General features: G+C 31.6%; 2 protein-coding genes across 2 annotated transcripts; both read left to right on the top strand.

Annotated features, from left to right (window-relative positions):
• Positions 1 to 6,937: 6,937 nt before the first annotated feature.
• LOC122589209 (protein indeterminate-domain 7-like) lies at positions 6,938 to 10,207 on the top strand. The gene is made up of 3 exons (XM_043761461.1): positions 6,938 to 7,510; positions 8,028 to 8,427; positions 9,226 to 10,207. Exons 1-3 carry the CDS (start codon positions 7,312 to 7,314, stop codon positions 10,115 to 10,117), a joined length of 1,491 nt encoding a protein of 496 aa, XP_043617396.1. The 5' UTR covers positions 6,938 to 7,311; the 3' UTR covers positions 10,118 to 10,207.
• Positions 10,208 to 14,635: 4,428 nt separating this feature from the next.
• Positions 14,636 to 21,029, top strand: LOC122589094 (beta-galactosidase 17). Its single transcript, XM_043761338.1, has 19 exons — positions 14,636 to 15,151; positions 15,973 to 16,083; positions 16,171 to 16,366; positions 16,465 to 16,553; positions 16,638 to 16,718; positions 16,840 to 16,934; positions 17,011 to 17,081; positions 17,167 to 17,257; positions 17,338 to 17,455; positions 17,742 to 17,834; positions 17,936 to 17,984; positions 18,068 to 18,255; positions 18,382 to 18,453; positions 18,585 to 18,737; positions 18,867 to 18,917; positions 19,017 to 19,188; positions 19,603 to 19,739; positions 19,826 to 19,891; positions 20,665 to 21,029. The coding sequence occupies exons 1-19, from the start codon at positions 14,984 to 14,986 to the stop codon at positions 20,767 to 20,769; spliced, it is 2,106 nt and encodes a 701-aa protein (XP_043617273.1). The 5' UTR covers positions 14,636 to 14,983; the 3' UTR covers positions 20,770 to 21,029.
• Positions 21,030 to 21,772: the final 743 nt, after the last annotated feature.

Here is a 21,772-nt window from a genome sequence, read left to right as displayed (position 1 = left end):
TTATTAATGCGTTAAATAGTTATTGGAACCTATATATGTATACATTTTTTTTCTCAAATGAAAAGGCTTTTCTATGTATGTATTAAACAAACTTTTAATTACTGCACACCATGCAGGTAAAATTATATATATATATATATATATTTATAACTAGTTTGAATACCCGTGCGTGATGCACAATTTTTATAAAATATTTTTTAAATATAGTGATTTTTCAAATTGGTGTATATCCGGATATCCCTATATGTAAGTATATGCGTATGTCACCATCATCCATGTATATATTTTTTTTATTAGAGTACCCCCAATGGTCACTTCCAATACTAACCAATACACTGTCACATCAGCGCCACATCAGAAAACCTCTTTTCAATATATTTTCCTCAATTCACACCCAATACCCAATACATCCAATACATTCCAATACACTCTAACATATTTATTTTACAACTTTTAAATTTAATAAACAACCAAATATAATTTATAAAATAAATACATAATATTATATAAAATCTTAAAACACCATTTTATTACTAAAAAAAACATGGATCACAACACATAAAAAAAATACATAAACACTTGCCATTTTTGTGGTGACATAAATGGTGGATGTTGTGGTGTTGATGGTGAAGTATCAGATGAATGCGCACCCGTTGATGAGTTAGCGGGAACGAAGTTGTGTACCGCGTTGAAGAAATCGTCGACGGGGGAACGATTGTATGCCATTTTTGTGTTTGTAGTAGAAGAATAGGGTTTGAGAGGTAGAAAATGATGTTTGGTGTGTGAAAGGTGGTGATATTTAAATAAGAAAAAATAAATAAAAAAATCCTAAAACTAGGCGTTTCTTTTACATTTGCAACGGTTACATTTGTGGGTTTTTTGAATTTATGCCACTTTGAAAAAAAATTTAAAAAATAATCACACTTGAGGCTCCGTATTCACCACCACGGAAGGCGCCAATACGCAATTCAATACATTCGAATACAACCCACACCCAATGGTGTGGACAGTATTGAACGTCGAATACGAACACCGTATTAGTACATTAGGGATGCTCTTAGTACATGCTCGTCATGTCTTTTTTAGCATTTTTGAGGAGTTCAATTTTATTTTATTTTTTGAAAGCGTCAGACATGAGTATAAAAAAAAAATCAAAATGAAGGTTTAAAATTAAAAAAAAATGTATTCTTAATTAACTTTACATACATGATGATAAATAGAATTAATACGCCTAAATTTTAAAGTTAATGTAGTCTCGCACATCATCAGACGTACAATAATGCTAACATAATGATTTTAAAGAAAAAGTGAGTCATGGGAGAGCATGTTGATAGTTTGGGTTTGAGCAAGATCCCATTTCAAAAATTAAAATATTGGATTCATTTTCGTAAAAGTATATATAGCGCCAAAACATATATTATATTCTATTAATAAAGACCAGATCCAAAAAAAAAACATTCATGTGAAATGCGAATAAAAGTAAATTAAACATAGAATTTTGTGTAGAATTATTTATATTTTAGATATTAAAATAAGTTGTATTCGATGTCATTTTCAGATTTTTCTATGTTTGAAAATTAAGACCAGTGTGTTTTTGAAAAAGTTAATTTTAAACCACACGTTGACGTTACTGTATATCTGTATGTTTGTATTTATTTGGTTTTTACAACCGGAAAAAAGAAAATAAATAAAATTAGTGGTTTTGAATTTATGAAATGTTCATAGTCGTTTAAACATCGTAGCGACTCGCGATAACACAATATCAAGTTATTATCAACATATGAATTCAAATGGCTAAAGCTTGATATTAAGAAGAGAATTTAAAGTTTTTGGTGTTTTACATTTAATTTTGAGAAGGAAATTGGAAAAGAGAACATTAAAAAAGTCAGTTAATGATTAACATACTCAAATTTTTAGATGCGTTCATAATTTTTTACTCTATCTAATTTTTTTCAGTCGTATTTAAAAACGAGTCAGGTCAGTTTTCACAAAACATCATATATATTAAATCGAAATTCTTTCATAAAGAAAGTTCTTGATTTGTATTATTATAGAATTCTTAATATAGAAATTGATTCTTGATAAATCTTTTTTGGTTAACTCATTCCTTTCGATTTCAAGCTCCCTCCCACAACCATTTTGAAATCTTGTTTATATAGAGTATTATGATTACACATTAAAACTACTCAAAAAAATGGTTAACTCATTCCTTTCGATTTCAAGCTCCCTCCCACAACCATTTTGAAATCTTGTTTATATAGGGTATTATGATTACACATTAAAACTACTCAAAAAAATGTGTTGATAAGTTTACTGTCTACATATTAGAGATTTTTAGAGATTTTGAATTAGAAATGAAGAGTGACTAAAAATTTAAAAATTTTGGTGATATGCTACCAATGAACCATTAGGTAGAAAAAGAGTCCATTTGTCTTTCTAAATTGTTTTATTTTATAACTAATGGATCTAGGAATAAAAAATAAATGTATCTAATTATAGTTAATTTACTTCAAACACTTCAAAAACTTATTTTAAAATTTACCTAGGTCCACGTTTTTTGATAACATGTGTCCAATCATAATTTTCTATCTGCTTGCTAAAAAAATTACGTTCTAACATAAGTTTGTGGACCTAGTTTAAACGTATATGAAACCGCCCTTGCATATGGTTATCTATACTTCTATACTTTCATACTACAATGAGAAAAATATATGTGTGTGTATGTAACTTCTGACCAGCTACTATTGTATGAAAGAAATTTTAATCGGGTTCATTGTATGTAAGTAATCTGTTTAAACTGAATGAATCGTGTAAACAAGCTGATGTGGAGGTCTCTCAATGGGCCACGTATCAGATGTCTGGTGGTGCCACGTTGATTTCTTACACGATTCGTTCAGTTTTAACAAGTTACTTACATACAATGAACCTGACTAAAGTTTGTTTCATATAATAGTAGCTGATCACAAGTTACATACACACACAGATAGTTTTCCATACTACAATATAAAAAGCATATATAAAAGTTATGGCACCATGTTGAAATTTAAGAAAAATGAGACATGTGAATTGACAAAATAACACTTAGTATATTAAGTAAAATGATAAAACCTCCTAAAGATTAGTCTAAAAGTTCTCTTAAAACTTTAAGAAGGTGATATGTGTTATCCATTAATTCTTTTTCTTAACCTTGCCCTTTTATTTTATCAGATGTTATCATCCAATAGTTAGGAGGACTTTTAGGTTATTTTGTTAGGAAGATTAATCATTTCTCATATATTAAACCACTATCAACCCTTAATATTAAATTACACAATTAGTCATTTATATTATAAAATATCTCTTCAACCCCTTTTAAGTCAAACACTTTTACATTAACTTATACCATTTGACGCCGCCACCACCATAACCATTCATCGCCGTTATCACACCGTCACATTGCACGTGTATCGTTCTGCGAATGTAAAAAAGGTAGGTATAGTTATTTTAAGGATAGAAAGATGCATGTTATAAATAATTCTATTAAGTATTTTATATGCATACTACATGAAGATATTCAAGTTATTGAATAGACAAAAGAAGTAATTTAAACCGGCTTTTTATCTTAAAAAAAAAGAAAGAAGAGGGCTCAAATGTTTTTTATAAGATAATATATATAATAACTTAACTATAAAATAGTTATCTTAATTGTTCTAATATAGGGGTCGATGTTATATTGTTATCAACTATTATATATTGGGGAAAAAGAAAATATGAGGCTGTTAGGCAAATAAGTTGGGTGAAAAACCCATCACATATATTTTTTTAAACCATAAAAATTTGAAGGCCAATCATTTATTCAAAATACTAAAATATTGGTATGTGAGTAGTTTTTCACCCAAATTAAGTGCATTACAACTTAATACTCACTTTTCTCTTATATATTTGAGTGGTAGTTTAAAGAAACAATTTGGTTGGGTGATAAAACTGTGCATCGGGCGAAATTGATTAAATAATTTACTAAAGTTAGGTAATTAAGAATTGATTAGTGTTGTTGTAATATAGCTTTAATAATTGAGATTCAATTTGACAATGACTGCTTGCTAATCATTCAAACATGAAAGATGAAGCAAGAATGAGAAAGAAAGTTGGGGTAGGATGCAATAAGCACTATCTGATCTGATTAATCACTAAACCAATCTGCAATTTTTTTAAAAAGTGTGTTTGACTTTTAAAATAAAACCTAAAAGGTAAAACAAAATAATGACCCAAACGTGTAATCTTTACTTAGAAATCAAATAAACACATAGCAATACTCCTAGTTTCACTTTTTTTTTTTTAGTGGCAGGACACTCTTTTTTAACTTTTAATAAGCATATCTAGAGTTAATATTATAGTCAAGAAAAAGCTTTATATGGACTATTTACATATGAAAGCGAGGCTCTCGGAATCCGATCGAATATCAATATCAACACAGATATACCAGTATATCTTTCTTTTCTTTTTTTAAGGGGGTGTTTGTGATTGAGTTTTGAGCTGATTATCTGATTATTGCGTTTGTATAACACAAATAATCAAAAAATGTGTTTGACAAAATAAGTGATTATCTACATTTAATTAGAGAGAAAACGCAGTTTTGAAAAAGTAGGTAGAGACATGCTTTTTCAAAATGCAGTGTTTAAACGCACAATTTATCTTGGAAAGGCAAACACAAACACCCCTTTAATCGCAAAACACTATAAAAAGGGATAAATAGCGGAAACTCTTTGAACCCATGTAGTTTGTACCACCTTGATATTTAACTGATAAAACCTATACGTTATGTGAGACTCACTGAAAACATAAATAAAAACACAATAACTTATAATAACATTGTTATTCATAATTTATGATATAAAAAAAATGATAGATTACGATTGACTTAAACAATAAAATTATACTTTATTAATATATAATACACTTCAAATATGTTAAAGCATGACAAATGATACATAAATATTTATAAATCATAAAAGAAAAAATTTATGATATATATATATTTTAAATATAATATAATAAATACTTTTAAAAAATAAAACTAATATAATTAACAATTTCATTTAAAAAAAAGATAACTATCATTAATTTATCAGAAAAATAGTATAATGTAAACTTGAATGTGAGACATTTTGCGAGGGAATAAATGTTACAAATTGTCAAATTGACGTGACATTAAAATAATTTCATAAATGCTTCATATGAGTACTAGATTTTAGACTCGTGTCTAATATTGGACACGGGTCTACGATATTATTAATATTAGATATAGATACATTTTAAGTTATAAAAGTTTATAATTTTAAAGATATACGGTTCTAAGTGTTATACATTGCAAGTTGTTGTACAGTAATCATAGGTTTGTCACTGTTATTATTAGGGTAATGGAGGGAACCCTAGCCTCGACACTACAATTGGATCACTGTCATTTTTAGCTGAGACATATGGATGAAATTATTTGTCATAATCATTCCACAAGCCGCATGCTATAATAATTTCTTTATAATAAAATTTTTTGAAACCAGTTATACTCATAATGTGATATTATATTATTATTATGAAAGATAAATAAGAATTAAAATATAAACATGCTTGTGATACTGTATTTGACATTCAAGTATATGTATTTAATCATGATGCGAACCCATAGCACGCATAGGTTTATTTTCAATCACTTGTCCTATAATAATTAGATAGCAATTAGGATTGTTTTCATATTCTTTGATCACAATTAAGACTCTTGATTTGAGTGACAATTGTAACTTCAAACATTAATGAGCAAAATTAATATACAAAAAAGGAGAATATTATATACCTATTTGATTGAGAGATAGAATAAATCTTGAATGAGTTCATATTGATTTGGATTTAATAGTCTAGTAAACTTCTGTTGTAAATCGTGTGTTGTTCTATGATTGTCTCATGTTCTGTGATTCTTGTTGTGTTTAGGATAAAAATATTATATATCGTCATTTGTTATTATGTTTAAAATATGTATCTAGAGTATAAATTGTGTTTATATTAGATATTAAGTTAAATATTAATATTTATAATTTATGAAAATCTAATCTAATATTTGTTAATAAGTCATTAGGTTTTGAAATAATTTTTCATAGACAATATATTTCATATATTGAAAATTTTTTAATTAATTAAATAATTATAAATTTTAAAAAATCCCCTCAAGTTATGGATAAAAATAAACATAAATTAAGTATTCAGGACTAAAAGTGTAAATTAATAATGGAAAATAAAAAAAAATGTAAATTAATGAGATTTTTTCTACAAGTTAATATAAATATTAATATAATAATATATATTTGGATAATGATTATTGAGATTTTTAATTTATAGTTAATCTAAATGATGGCATAAGCGATAGTCAATTTGATGAAATTAAATGATTTGATTGGTTAATTAGTCAATAGTTCAACTGTCTTATAGTATATATTAAGATAAGATAAGATTAGTTGTTATGTAACCAAACTCTTTATTTCATAATAATTTTGATAAGCATATATTAGTTGGGAAATGAAAGGAAATAAAGGTGAGCAAGGAACAATATGGACTAGTCAGTGTTTATTTTATGATATGATATGAAGGCAAAGGCGGTGGAATATTGAAAAGCAAAAACTTGAAAGGTTTCATTGTCAAAAAGAGATAATTACTACAGTAAATATGCAAAAAGATAAGAGAGATTGGGAAACAGAAGATAGAAAAAGACAGAAAGAAAGCAGTACCCTCCCAAGTCATACATCAACCCTACCCCCCACCCCCACCCTCTCCCTATATGTCTTTTTTAGCTTTCATTCCATCTCTATTTTCATCCACATACACCTCTCTCTTTTTCTCTCTATACCAATTTTCAAGAACACATACACACTCTTTCTAATGTGTTTTTTTCTGTGTAAATTTTGATGAAACAAAAACAAAAAAAAACAAACTTATAATATAAAAATAGTGCTTAGAAGGTATTACACAAAAACAAAATATTGTCTCTTTGGTTGATGCCAAATTTGTTTACCAAAAGAAATGATGTGAAAACAGTTTAGATTTCAACTAGCTAGGGTTCAAAAAAAAACTTTTTTTCTTCTTCTTTCTAAGTATTGATATAAGCTTCTTTTGTGTTCTACATCATATGTTTAATTTTATTGGCCTTTTTCATGATATGATGATGCAACATACCCTTAAATAGATGACACTCAAATACAACTTCCAACTAAGCTAGTTACTACATAGATACAAAAACACACACACACACACATATTAACACCTAGAGAAAAGAAAGAAAAAAAAAAGATGTTGAAACAACAGAGGTTGATATTGGAAGATAACAGTTCAGCCTCAGCTGGTGATGTTCATGCAACTTATTCTGATAACAACACAAGTCAAGAGAATGGAAGCAACTATCCTCCAAATCAGTACTTAATTGCACACCCACCTCCAAGTCAAAGTCAACCTTTACTCAAGAGAAAAAGAAATCTTCCGGGCAACCCAGGTTCTATGTCTTTTCTTTAATTAGTATATGTATCTTTCAGTTGTTTTCATGGGTTTTAATTGTTAAACATGTTTATTTATTTTACTTTTTTTTTTTGTTATACTTCTACTACTTTGAAATAGACTATAGGCCGGCTTATAGTAAATTTATATATATGGTGTACGTTTAAAAGTAAAATACAGTCAACTAGTGACAAACTAACAGTTGACCCTTGTCCAAAATGTATTAAATCTTCAATAATATATATATATATATATATAATTTTTTTTTCTTGCATTTTCACCATTTAAATAATTTTTAAAAAAATGTGGTGGTTTTAGTTTTTTTCTTAATTATTTTTTTTTGAAATTTAAAAGTATGGTAATAGTGACAAGCTAGCTAGCTAGTAATATCTTTGGTTCATGGATGTATCTATATATAATAAATAAACCTTTTAATATAAACTATATATATATGTACAACTTTTGTTTATATGAATATGTTGATAAAAATAATGTGTGTGTGTGTATATTTGTAGATCCAGAAGCAGAAGTGATATCATTATCACCAAAGACATTAATGGCAACAAACAGATTTGTATGTGAAGTGTGTAACAAAGGGTTTCAAAGGGATCAAAATCTGCAGCTGCACAGGAGAGGGCACAACCTGCCATGGAAGTTAAAGCAAAGGAACAAGAGTGAGGTGGTTCGGAAGAAAGTGTATGTGTGTCCAGAAGTGAACTGTGTGCACCATGAGCCATCCAGGGCGCTGGGTGACTTGACTGGGATCAAGAAACACTTTAGCAGAAAGCATGGTGAGAAAAAGTGGAAATGTGATAAATGCTCGAAGAAGTACGCTGTTCAATCTGATTGGAAAGCTCATTCCAAAACTTGTGGTACCCGGGAGTACAAATGTGACTGTGGCACCCTTTTCTCAAGGTACATTTAATTCTACTAGCTAGCTACATGATCATAATCATATACAATTCCTTCATTTATTATCATTCTTAACATTTAATATCCCTCATCATTAATATATATATATCCTTTGTAGCAACGAATATATACTGGGATATATATGTATGTGTACTTTCATCATTGCATCGTAGGATGATTTATCATTTCCAGTTTGCAAAAGTATATGTTCTATGTTAAAAAGTTCAAAACTACAAAGGTGTACTGTATAGCTGAATTTTGTGGTGTAATTCTAATTTGTTTTTGTATATGAGTACTATGACTACAGCTACACAAGTGCAAAAAACTTTAACAAGAAATACACAGAAATGTTGTCTAAATATGCTGCATACTACTATTAAGAATCGTTATAGCAGCTAGCAATATTTAACATAGTAGATGGATTATTCAGGATAAATAGGAGATGCTTTGATGAATGAACAAGTGTAGACTACTTGAAAACATTAAATATCCCTAAAACGACTACTTGTAGTAAATGAAGTCCCTTTTCATATGTTGACCAATTTGATTCTTTAACTGTTTTTACTAGTATGAAAAAGTATATTTTTTCAATAAATTACTTTACTTTTCTTTTGTGGGTGCCTGTGTTTTAGATTCAGAATGTGTATCGAGATGGGTTAATTATTTTATTTATTAGAAAGTTTTGTTTTTTTGTGTTTGGAGGGTTATTGTTTCACAAGTGATTCTCTCTTTCATGTTTTCTGCATTATAATAATGAGAGTAATAATATAGTAATGTTGAAAAATGGACTGTACTATACAGGAGGGATAGTTTCATCACACACAGAGCTTTTTGTGATGCATTAGCAGAAGAAAGCGCAAGATCAATCACAGGAATTGACCCAACAATTATTCATCATCAGGGTCAAGTAGCTACATCAACACCAACAACAACAACCCATTTCAATAATGATATACATTTTCTTGACCCAATTCATCACATGACAACTTTCTTGAAAAAAGAACAGCAAAACAGTAGCAGCAACAGCCCATTTCCATCATGGCTGCAACCACAACACGATACTACTCAATCCCAAGATCAGCATCATCATCAAGACTGTAGCCCTGCAGGTAGTGTTAGTACTACTAGCACAACAAGTCACCACCATGGGCCCACTCTGATAGCCTACCATCAAGCAGCACCATCTGCTTACATGTCAGCTACTGCATTGCTGCAAAAAGCCGCTCAGATGGGTACAGCTCATTTGAGCAAGAATGGTACAAGTATACAAGCACCATGTACAATCTCACAATCTACTATGATCCTACCCCATCACCACCAACAATATCAAACTCCCCACGTGTCTTCTGGCAACAACAATGGCAGTACAACCAGCTTGTCGACGTCATCACTAGTTAGCCAAGAAGAGATGATGATAGCAATGGCTTCTTTTAAAGAAGGTAGTGGTGGACCCTCATTATCACCTGCTGCTGCTTTTCATCACCATCTTCCCAATGTGTCTTTGACGACTATGATGATGATGAACAACAACAACTCATCAAACGGTGGAGGTGGTTTTGCTGACGTAACTACTTTTGAAGATACATTTGGTCATAATATCCTGGATGCAAAGAAAGAAAAAGTTCATCATCATGATAACAAGGGAATGACAAGGGATTTCTTGGGGCTTAAACCCCCATATATCAACCATTAATATATCCTCCCTTTAACCATGGCATATATTCAAGGTGTAATTAGTTAATTAATTGATTAACTAAATCAATCAATTAGTTAATTAATCAAATAGGGTTTTTGTGTCCCTTAATTAGTTACCCTTTTTGGTCTCATGGGTAATCTAAAATGTCCATGTGGTGTGTGCTCTTTTTGTAAAAACTTTTGAGCCTCCAAATGATGATATTTATATAGGGGGAAGGGAATATGAGGATGTTATCTAAGTTGGGTGAAAAATTCTTCACATATTTTTTTTTAAACCATAAAAATCATGGGGGCCAAACATTTATTTAAAATATTAAAATATTGGTATGTGAGGGGTTTTTCACCCAAGTTGGGTGCATAACAGTCCCATATTCACTTTTCTCTTTATATATATATATATCCTCCTTGCTAGCTACTTCAAACATGATGGTCAATTTAGAGTCATACCATTTAGATTATTTTAGTATGAATATGCTTGATTTTGTTCGTATACAAATGGGTAATTTGGATTCCTTTAGATAATTGTGTAATCTTTTAAAAAACACAAGGTAAAAACAGATGCACGTATGGGGTGCCATTGGATTCTCAGTTAATCCAGTCTCACCAGAAAAGATTCCTGAAATAATAATGCATAGAAAAATGATATATTCATGACATATGTTAAACTAAGTACATGGATGGTACATCACTATCTACCTATCCAATCATTCTAAAAATCCTTTTAATATATTCATTTGTAAACACATGTTATCCACTAATTTTTTTTTAAATCACAATCTTATTAATTAAAAAGATTTGTAGGTTAATAACTTGAGGATTGATTTTACCCTAAAATAAAACATATACTACGAGCCTACGAGGATATGCTTAGCTAGCTAGGTAAGTAGTGTACATGATGTTACGTTTAAATATATATTCATGTTATGGGATTATATATACATTATAGTTAGTGGTCTTTTCAATGTTGATGGTGTACTAGCTAACTAGTGGCAAATAAAGTTATTGAATATCTAAATAAATATATATAAAGTAATACATTAATTTTTATAAAAGAAATGATTAATGCTCCTAATCAAATAACTTAATAATCTTTTTCATTAACTATGAAACGATGACATATCAGGGGCAAGATTATGAAATAGAATTAGTGGATATCACATGTTACCTTTTTAATGTTTTAGGATGATTATTAGGCTATTTGGTTAGGAAGATTTATAATTTTCCTTTTTATAACTCAGACATGATTATATTATAGGCCGGGTAATTGACACCTTTTTTTTAATACAATTATATAGGCCAGGTAATTGACACCTTTAAACCGTATATAATTATATAAAAACTAGCTAGACTAGATAGAGCAATAAGTAACTAGTTAAAAGGAGGTACTTCGATTGTGAATAAATGGTACGTGTAAATGGATTGTGCTACATGTCTCAAAGCAAATGTGGTCGGGTATCCATTTTATTGAACGGCCTGTCGGTCTTGGATAAATAACGGGAATTTAAGGAAGTGATTGTAAAGGGGCCGGGTGGTCGACCGTTCAAGAATCAAAAATGTGGTTATGTATGGGCGGGCCGCGGAAAGATTTCGATCATATTAATTTCTCACCTGGCTAAGCTACCTAGTTACAATAGCCGATGATGATTTGTTTCGAATTTACGTTGTTTTAAATTCCAAAAGTGTTCAAGTTACTTCATTACGTTGTATATGATTCTTTTCATGAAAATAAAGGATAATAGAAAAAACCATAACTTAGGCTTCAAATTGGTGAATTTGGATTATGAGCGCTTAATTTGGTTTCTTATTTCAAGTTTTCGCTATATTTAGAGATAACAGAGATAGAGATCGATTCAACATATCTATTAATCAGTATATTATCAACTTTTATAGCTGTCAAAGTGTCAGTAACCTTCACAATTGATTCAAAGGCTTAATTAAAGAAATGAAATTAGGTGAACGCATACATAATAATAAACTTTTATATATCTTTTGGTCTCTATGATTTTATAATTGTTATGACCATGAACCTTTAGAAATATAAAATTCATACTTTAAAGATTGATGAAGGTATGATTTGGCCATGATCTATGATAAAGTAGCAGGAGTAAAAACTTTCATTTTGAAAATATATAGAAAAGCCAAAAAGCAAATATTGGAAAGTGATACTACTTGTCCCTCCAACGCGATTTATATATGAATCATGCATATGATGATTCCTTTTAGCAATTTTACAATTCCATAATAATTGACTTTATATGTATGCCACTTAGAGAAAATAGCTAAGAAACAATTCGAGCGATTCAAGAGTTTTTATATGGAAAATATAATTTTTGGATACATGTTTAATACAATTTTTTAAAGCTTCATTTAACATTTTCATTTAAAATTTGATGTATAGTTTTACATCTTTTTTCACGAATTATTACACAGAGAAAAAAAATGAATAAATAAACTAAGGTGAAGAAATATGTATGAGCATTTCTCATAATGTACATCGTTGGAGGTCATGAGTGGACACAAATTTGTATGAAACAATTCATGTTGTTGGTGTTATCAGTTTTAACACAAATTTTTTGTACAATAACTTTTAAAAGTTCACTAATAGAAAACTTTTTACGAGGACAATATATATTGATGATAATCATGAATCATGACACATATTTGTGACGCATACGTGAAATAGTTTGGAAGCGGATCACAGGTCAGTTCTAATCCGTTCACACTCACATATTTAACACATAATTTGAAGGGTGCTCCTTATGGAATAGTCATATTAGGTTCTTAAATGGAACTCCGGATATAGTTTGGGTGCTGATATGCAGTACAACTACGGATCATTGTACTTTGATGAGTTAAATATGAAATAAGCTATTTATTGGTTAAAAAAAATAAATAAATAAAAAACTCCGGATCAAGTTTACATGTCAAACCAACATTCCAAGTATTCATTAACTAACGTGAGGATGTTACCCGCGTGTTGCGGCGGATACCAAAGACAGGGCATATCAAGTCGTGACTATCGTGATTAAAGAAGGAGGCGTGACTGTATTTTTTCTTCCCCGGGTATATCATATCTTGATTTTTATTTATCAGGAGAAGAAGATATTTATTGGGAGATAGAGGATGGCTATGAGAGAAGTGAGGGTAAAAAAGTAAAATTGCATGTCCTAAATATGTAAACTTTTCAATACCCCATATAATTTTAAATAAGGAGTATAGAAATATAGAAGTATAGATAATATAAGAACCTAACATGAAAATTTCCCAACTAATAAATAATATGCCGTTAATCCTAAACTAACTAGATTTAAAAAAAAAAAAATAAAAAAAATAAATCATGCATCTTTGATAGCTAGTTTGATACCTTTATTAATTATTACATGAAAGTGAACCCGTACGGACATACCTAGTGGCATGGGTACTACCCGCATTGCAGTTTACAAGAAGCGACAATGGCAAACCACGTTATAAACAAAATATGTCATTTGACCCTTATAAAAATATGTTGCATTCGGTGGCGAATACGTAAGTTTGTGGGTTGGTGTTCTATGTGGTTCAGTAACCCACATGGTTTTTGCTTTTGACTCTGGCCTTTGGTTTCGACTTTCCCTTTTGTCTTAATATAAGTTTTACGGTTTAACTTTTGAATTTTTTTTCAACTCTGCTTTCAAATATCTATATATAATATTTGATAAAATTATATCAATAAAAATATACTTAAAACTCTATATATTTATATAATATGGTTAAAATTGAAGGAAAAATTTTTCAAAACAAAAACACTTAGGCCAAAAAAAAAACAAAACTAGATATGCACACTTCTAGTATGCTCTTTACAAAAAAAATTGTCTTTTCCTAAAACCTCTTGTTGAAAATAAAGCTGAACATTATTTATTTGACTCAATCTGTATTAAAAATAATAATTTAACTCGCAAGTCACAACCATCACATTACTCTTGATCACTTCATAAATTTCATGGTGACAACTTGAGTTTGTTTCGTATGACATCCCTAAGATGCTATACTGAATTGCAAATCTTTTATGCTACAACTTGAATAGTCGACGTGGTTTAAATGTTCCAATACTTCAATGTGTTGATTGGTAAGTAAAATGTACATTGAAAGCCATTTTAATTTTCATAGATGAATTAGAATTATAGAGAAAAGTATTATTATAGTGACTGGGCCTATAAAATATTGGGCTTTTCAAATTGAAGACGTTATATAACTTATATCCAGCTTTTGAGTAACGCTATTCACATGAATAAGCCCAATCTTTAAAGTAAGTTTAGGACAAAGAAAACAAGACTATAACTCTATAATTACTTAATTATATGGATATCCTTTCATTTACTTTTCATATATAAATTTTTACTTTTATATAAATATAAATTTGTTAATTCCCATAAGTATATGAACTTCTAATCTAAACAAGATAAGCCAGAAAAATCATACTTCTAGCTCAGGAATTAGGTATCAGTTTTACATGCTGAAAATATCAAGTTTAAGACATAAGAAATACATATATAAAAAATTTTCACAAATAAATTCTTTCGGTGAAATATATTTGAATCCTGTAGAGAAGTAGTCTATAGAAATAAAAAAAAAATCCACTACGTGGTCTATAGAAATAAAAAAAATTAGAAAGACTATTTTAATAACGTTTTCTACTTGTGCCTACCGGGTGGTCGGAAAACACCACAGGAAAAGGTGAGTGAGTAGTTTGAAGGAAGGAAGGAAGGAAAGAAAGAAAAGAAGAAGAAGAAGAAGACGGACACAAAACCAAACAGCAGAAGCAGCAGCCATTCATTAAATAGCGACAGAGACTTGGTCAATCAAGTCAAGTCAACCCATCCTGCCTTTAATGATGAAACGAAGAAGCCTGAAAACAACAACAATCATCATCTTCATTCTATTATGTCTCCTTGCTTTCTCCACTGTTTTCGCCCCTCTCCCTCTCCCTCTCCCTCTCCATCATAATATTAATAATAAACAACCCCCAAAACATCATCATCGGCATCACCATCATCAAGTAAGTTACTACCACTATTTTGGAATCATATTTCTTTTTATATATACGAGAGCAAGTACCCGCGCGTTGCGGCGGTGAGATGGTGAGGGTGATAGGTCATAGAGTGTGATAGCCAAATGCCTTAACCGTACGGGCTCCGCCCCGGATTTAAAAATTCGTCGAAAGTATATCGAATGACATCTCTAATGAAAGAGCATTAAATTTTAAGAATACCCATATAATTTTTATAATTTATCGATGTACGGTTTTTGAGATAAAAGATTTTGAATGAATTGGAGGAATAAATGATTTATGGAGGAGAGAGAAAAGCTAATTGGTTGAGATTTGAAGAGAGAGAAGGGGTATTATAGTTATTTTAGATAAATATAGAATAGATAGGAGGGACATTTTGGGGAAGTACTTAAAATCAATATTGAAAATTTCAAGTTCAATGTTGAGAATCTAGGGAAAATCTGCTTTATAATATAGTATAGATATATTTATATAGATTGTACATTAAAAATAACTGTCCCGTGAAAATAACGATAAAATATTCGAGTCCAATACTCAGTGACGCCTTCTACGGGTTTTTATCCCCAATACCTCGACGGTGTTTGGGGAGGTTAAGTTGTAGGCAAACCTTAACTCTACCTAAGTAGAGAGGCTGCTTTCATTTCTACCTAAATAGTAGAAAAAGTTCTCCAACCTTTGCATGGGATGAGGATCGAACCCAGACTTCTGTCTCCAGAGACCAGGGTGTTTACCGCTGATCCAACCATGCTCGGACTATGATTAGCAAAATCCTAAATAAAACAAATAATTCCAATTTGAAAATTAAACAGGTTGCTGTTAATGCCCGAAAGTTTGAGATCGCGGATGATATGTTCATAAAAGACGGACAGCCTTTTCGGATCATCGGCGGTGACTTGCATTATTTCCGTACACTTCCTGCTGTACGCTCTCTCTCTATAATTGAATTCTAGTTGACTTTTGAAGTACTAGTTATTTTGTAATTTAATATGACATTAGTTGGATGTTAGTATTGGGAAGATAGGTTATTAAGAGCAAAGGCATTGGGATTGAATGCGATTCAAACTTATGTTCCATGGAATCTACATGAACCTAAAGAAGGTCAACTTGATTTTAGTGGCATTGCGGATATAGTTTCATTTCTTGAGCTGTGTCACAAGTTGGATTTGTTGGTCATGTTACGGCCCGGGCCTTACATTTGTGCAGGTAACAACAGTGGTTACTGATTATGCATATTTTCAAACCTTGCGTTACATCCATTTTTGATAAGTGGACAATGTTAGAACTGTTTTTTTTTACTGCAGAATGGGATTTTGGTGGTTTCCCTGCCTGGTTACTTACTAAACAACCGGCCATCAAACTAAGATCATCCGACCCAACATACCTTGCTTTGGTCTCAATCTATTTAATTTCTTTTAATCATTTTGATCGTTGTTTCTTGCGTTATGCAAGAGTTTCTAATGATGAGTTGTTGCAGGTTGATAGCTGGTGGGGAATACTACTTCCTAAAATTGCCCATCTTCTATACCACAAAGGAGGACCTATCATCATGGTTCAGGTCGGTATAACTCGATTTGTGTTAACTCATGTTTTTCTTTTTTAGAACAATTAATAATGTATAGTATATCATCAGCTTCACAGTTCACAAACATTTCAACATATGTAGTTTGTGATTGCAGATAGAGAACGAATTTGGTTCATACGGAGATGACAAAGATTATCTGCATCATTTGGTCAAGTTAGCAAGGTCACATCTCGGGGGTGACATAATTTTGTAAGTTGATATGCGTGTTCATTATTTAGCGTGAAACTTCAGATTGTATTTCAACTATTGTAATTTTGTCGTATAGATATACTACAGATGGAGGCACTAGAGAAACTCTCACTAAAGGAACTATTAGCGGAGATGCTGTCTTTTCAGGTAAATCATAAGGTTTAAGTATCAATCCATTTATTATTTATTAGTTTGTAGTTTAAGATATTAAAATCGCAAAGTTCAATTTTAGCCGTTGATTTTTCAACTGGAGAGGATCCTTGGCCTATTTTTAAGATGCAAAAGGAATATAATGCACCGGGAAAATCACCACCCCTTTCTGCGTAGGTATCTCACTTTAATTCCCGTGACTTGCACTTTAATGCTATTATTATTATTCAATGCTCATTAGACACGGTTTCAGAGAGTTTTACACCGGTTGGCTTACACATTGGGGAGAGAATATTGCTACAACGGATGCAGCTTCTACAGCTGCTGCCTTGGAAAAGATTCTGTCTAGGAATGGCTCTGCTGTGCTTTATGTACGGTATAAAAAGTACAGGTGGCAATATCAACCCATTAACTTATAAATGGGATGATTTGACCCATTCATAATAACAAGTCAAATAGTTTAAATGGGTCAAATGGTTTAAATGGGTCAAATGGTTTATAAGTTCAAAAAGTTTTTCTAACGAGTCAACCCTGGCCTAATCTAGAATCATCCCCAAATACAACTCGCCCATTCTGCCACCTCCATTAAATAGCACAATGTCTCTTGAAACATTTTTTACCTTATATCTCCGTGGTGTGGTGTTTTCTCACTTATAGATGGCCCATGGTGGAACCAATTTTGGATTTTTCAATGGTGCAAACGCTGCTCAAGAATCCGACTACAATGCTGATCTTACATCCTATGATTATGTGAGTAACTTCATTATTCACTTCTCACAGTTTTTTGTAAATAACTGATAGTTTCACATATTCTTCCGATCCCACATGGAAAAAATTGTATCTTCTTGTAGGATGCTCCTATTAGTGAATCTGGTGATGTGGATGGTGCGAAGTTCAAAGGTAATATTCTCCTCTGTGAATGATGCTGATTTTAAGTCCATAATATTAGTAACAATAATATAAAAGTGATACTTTGTTTTTAGCATTGCGAGGCGTTATAGCTAAGTACACTCCAGTTTCTCTCCCTCCAGCTCCTTCAAATAATGAAAAGACAGGATATGGCCGTATTCAGTTAGAAAAAAAAGCATCTTTATTTGATACACTGGACAATGACTTGTCCATCCAAGCTATCGAATCCGAGAACCCAATTTCAATGGAAGCTGCAGGGCAGGTATTTGTGCTAATCTTAAAGATCAGTATTTATACTTTCTTCCCATCAATATTCCTGAACTCATTGAATGCCGTTAAAAAAAATATATTTCTGAACTCATTGCACATGAACATGTCTCATTTTCAGATGTTTGGATTTTTGTTATATGCATCTGAATACATAGCTAAGGGTAAGGGGAACACTTTGTCTATACCAAAGGTAATTTCTGGTAGGCCAACCTGACACATTCTGATATACCTTTGTTTACCCATTACCTAACCCGCCCAAGTTGCCACATATTGGATTTTCTCATTAATATGTTATATTGCGCATCTTATTTCCTATTTTAGGTACATGACAGAGCCCAAGTATATGTTACATGCCTTTCTGAAGATACAAGGGCAAGACCACAATATGTTGGCACAACTGATAGATGGTCAAATAACCATGTTAATCTTCCTAATGCCAAATGTGCTTCCAGCAGTAGACTGTTGTTAATTCTGGTAAAGTAGCATACTTGACTAATTTGGTCAATGTTTTTATGTACCGTTGATATCTATAGTATGTTTGCCAATTTTCTATTTTAACTTTTTTGCTTTGTCATACTTTTCAAACACCTTTCTTTTTTCTAGGTCGAAAACATGGGTCGTGTGAATTATGGGCAGTACTTGTTTGATAGCAAGGTATATTTCCAATCTTATCAGCTTTTAAAGGTGATGCCCAGTGTTTTTTCAAACTAATGTATACCATGGTCTTGATCATCAAGTCTTTGTCTGCTATAGGGCATACTGTCAGCTGTTTACTTAGATGGGAAACCTCTGCTTAATTGGAAGATGTTACCGATTCCTCTCAGCAATCTAAACGAGTTCCCTGAAATCAGACCAGTTTTCAACAAGTCATATTCTAATTTGGTTGAAGTTTCTACCCGTAAAAACCTGAAAAGCAAACACATGGGTACAATCCGGTTTCATAGTTCTTATGGATGCAACTAGAGGTGGCAAGCTCTACCCATCTACTTATAAATGGATCGATTTGGGTTAATGACTTATTGATAGATAATATAGTTTTTGGAATCTATCTTATTCAAATTCTAGACTATAATATCTTGACATTATATAGTTTTTTGTAATCGTGTCTTATATACTAAGTTCTAAAGAAGATTTAATATGTTTTGTACAATAAGTGTTTCTGGTAAACCCAACCCAAATCATACATAATTACCCAGTTAACATTACCCAACCCACACATGTTGCCACCTCCAGCACCCACCTATCTTATGCCAACGCTGCAACACTTATTCTGTTAACATTGCTTTTGTTACTTCACTAATGTTCTCTATCTTATTTAAAATTTATTTATGTTTTGCAGGGATGAATATAAAAGAACCAACTTTGTATACTGGTACTTTTGTTGTTGACAAAGTAACAGACACATACATGTCCTTCAAAGGCTGGGGTAAAGGTGTCGCATTTGTTAATGACTTCAATATTGGGAGATTCTGGCCGGTAAAATCATATTGAAGTCTTTTTTGGGTGGTTCTGTATTTTTATAGTATGCATAACAACTTCAATTGTTTTGGGTATTTTTGCAGTCATTTGGGCCCCAGTGTAATCTCTATGTTCCCGCTCCGATCCTCCGACGTGGAAAGAACAACTTGGTATGAACCATCTTTGTGTGTGTGTGCGTGTAGGTCTGGATAGCTGTGGCAAAATGGGCGAAGCGAGTAATTATATGCTGTCAAAACGAATTTATTTATTTTACAAAAAAGGGCCACTTTATTTAATTAGAAGTCATATGTACTCTGCCAAGCTCCTAAGACATGTACATACATAAACTAATTTGACCGCAACAAAAATAGTAAATATTCATGACAATATGAAAGTACTATAACCCTAACTTAGCCTTACAGCCCTTACTCCCCAACATTCTTTCTTAAATTTCAAACACATGCAACAAAGTCACATTTTTGAACAGTCATCCAATTATGTAGTTTACCCATATTACCATTTGCCAGTGCCCTCTGACTTCGTAGGTATCTTGGTAGAGTTAAATCCAAGCTTCTTAGCTCATCCTGTATCTTCTCTATCCCTTGAGACAGTCTCACATTTCTTTCTTCCAGGCAAAACGAATTGGGTTGGGTTGACCCAAAACGTATTCTCTCTCTCTCTCTCTCTCTCTCTCTCTCTCTCTCTTTGTTAAATGTAATCGTGTTGCAAACATAGGCAATGGGGTTTGACCTTGGGGGTCCCACCTGGCTTCGAGTTCGTCTTTCCACATTTGTGAGGGTAGATTATTACAAGTACATGGATCAAAATTGCCAACTCAAATGGGTCGACATTACATAGCCTTGAATGAAAAGAAATGAACCATTAATACAGTTGTCTTGAACTGTTAATTATTTACTATCCACATTTCATTATTTCCGTATAGGTGGTATTCGAGTTAGAAAGTCCAGAACCTGAGCTCGTGGTGAAATCAGTTGACCAGCAAGACTTCACCTGTGGTTCGAAGAATTTGAGTGTGCGCCAGCTTTAGCTTTACTCACATGGCACCTCAAAATCCGACATGGGGACTTGGGGTTTTGGTAGTGAATGCGTCAAATATCAATTATCGACTTCACAGGTATATCGTTGCCACCATTATGATGGCTTTTGGTTAGATACTATGTAACATTGGTCGACGCCTCGATTATTATCCAAAATACATATCTTTAGGACTTCATTGTGAAGTGTCTTACTTGTCGCATTCCAAAACTAAGCTCTGTTTGTCATTATTGTGAATTATTGATTTTATTATCTGTTTTTATGTGTGATATTAACAAGCAAATACTTTTATATCATAAGGAAAAATTCATAAAAAGGTAACATATTTACTTAAAATTTCTAATAAAGATAACCTATTTAGGTTTTGTCTATTAAAAGGATTCAATTTATAAAAAGTTCTCAATAAAGGTAATGTTGTTAGTTTTCGTCGTTAATAACCCTTTAAATGTCACGTCATTAAAAAATCTACGTATGCATCTGACCTAGATATATTATATATATATTGGCTACTCTATCTATCTTCATCATCACCATCGTAATCAATTTTATATTTTATATAATATATACATGACTATCTCATGATGAAAATCAAACTAAAACAAAATTTATGCGCATTCAAACAGGAAGATATTATACACATATTATATATGTCATATGTGTATTATATATCTATGAATCTTTTTATAATTATTGTAATCTGCTCTTAGAAATGAATTGGGGTTTAGCCAATATAACTTCCGCCACTGGTAGTTGGGTTGAAGGCTAGTGGTGTCGGTGGTAAAGTGAAAGCTGCTCCACTTGGTTGTGGTAAAGGTAAGTTTCGACGGTGGGGTTTACCGGAGTTATTACCGGTAATTGTAGGATGGTGGTGCGAAAATGAAGACGGCAGATGGCGATGAACGAGAGTGGTGATTGTGCGTTATGGATTTTAATTTCAGATAATATTATGATTGAAAGTAAGGTTTACAACCATATGATTAACAATACTTAAATGA

This window comes from Erigeron canadensis, chromosome 2 (assembly GCF_010389155.1).
Source record: "Erigeron canadensis isolate Cc75 chromosome 2, C_canadensis_v1, whole genome shotgun sequence".
NCBI classification, from domain to species: domain Eukaryota; kingdom Viridiplantae; phylum Streptophyta; class Magnoliopsida; order Asterales; family Asteraceae; genus Erigeron; species Erigeron canadensis.
The sequence above is the reverse complement of the archived record's forward strand: the minus strand, read 5'-3'. Positions and strand labels throughout refer to the sequence as shown.

Excerpts from the sequence above, each read along its gene's own strand:
- LOC122589094 (XM_043761338.1), top strand. The coding sequence starts at position 14,984 with ATGATGAAACGAAGAAGCCTGAAAACAACAACAATCATCATCTTCATT. Across the intron at positions 19,189-19,602 it reads CCTGAAAAGCAAACACATGG|GGATGAATATAAAAGAACCA; the intron begins GTACAATCCGGT and ends TATGTTTTGCAG. Across the intron at positions 19,892-20,664 it reads GACGTGGAAAGAACAACTTG|GTGGTATTCGAGTTAGAAAG; the intron begins GTATGAACCATC and ends ATTTCCGTATAG.
- LOC122589209 (XM_043761461.1), top strand. The coding sequence starts at position 7,312 with ATGTTGAAACAACAGAGGTTGATATTGGAAGATAACAGTTCAGCCTCA. Across the intron at positions 7,511-8,027 it reads AAATCTTCCGGGCAACCCAG|ATCCAGAAGCAGAAGTGATA; the intron begins GTTCTATGTCTT and ends GTATATTTGTAG. Across the intron at positions 8,428-9,225 it reads TGTGGCACCCTTTTCTCAAG|GAGGGATAGTTTCATCACAC; the intron begins GTACATTTAATT and ends TGTACTATACAG.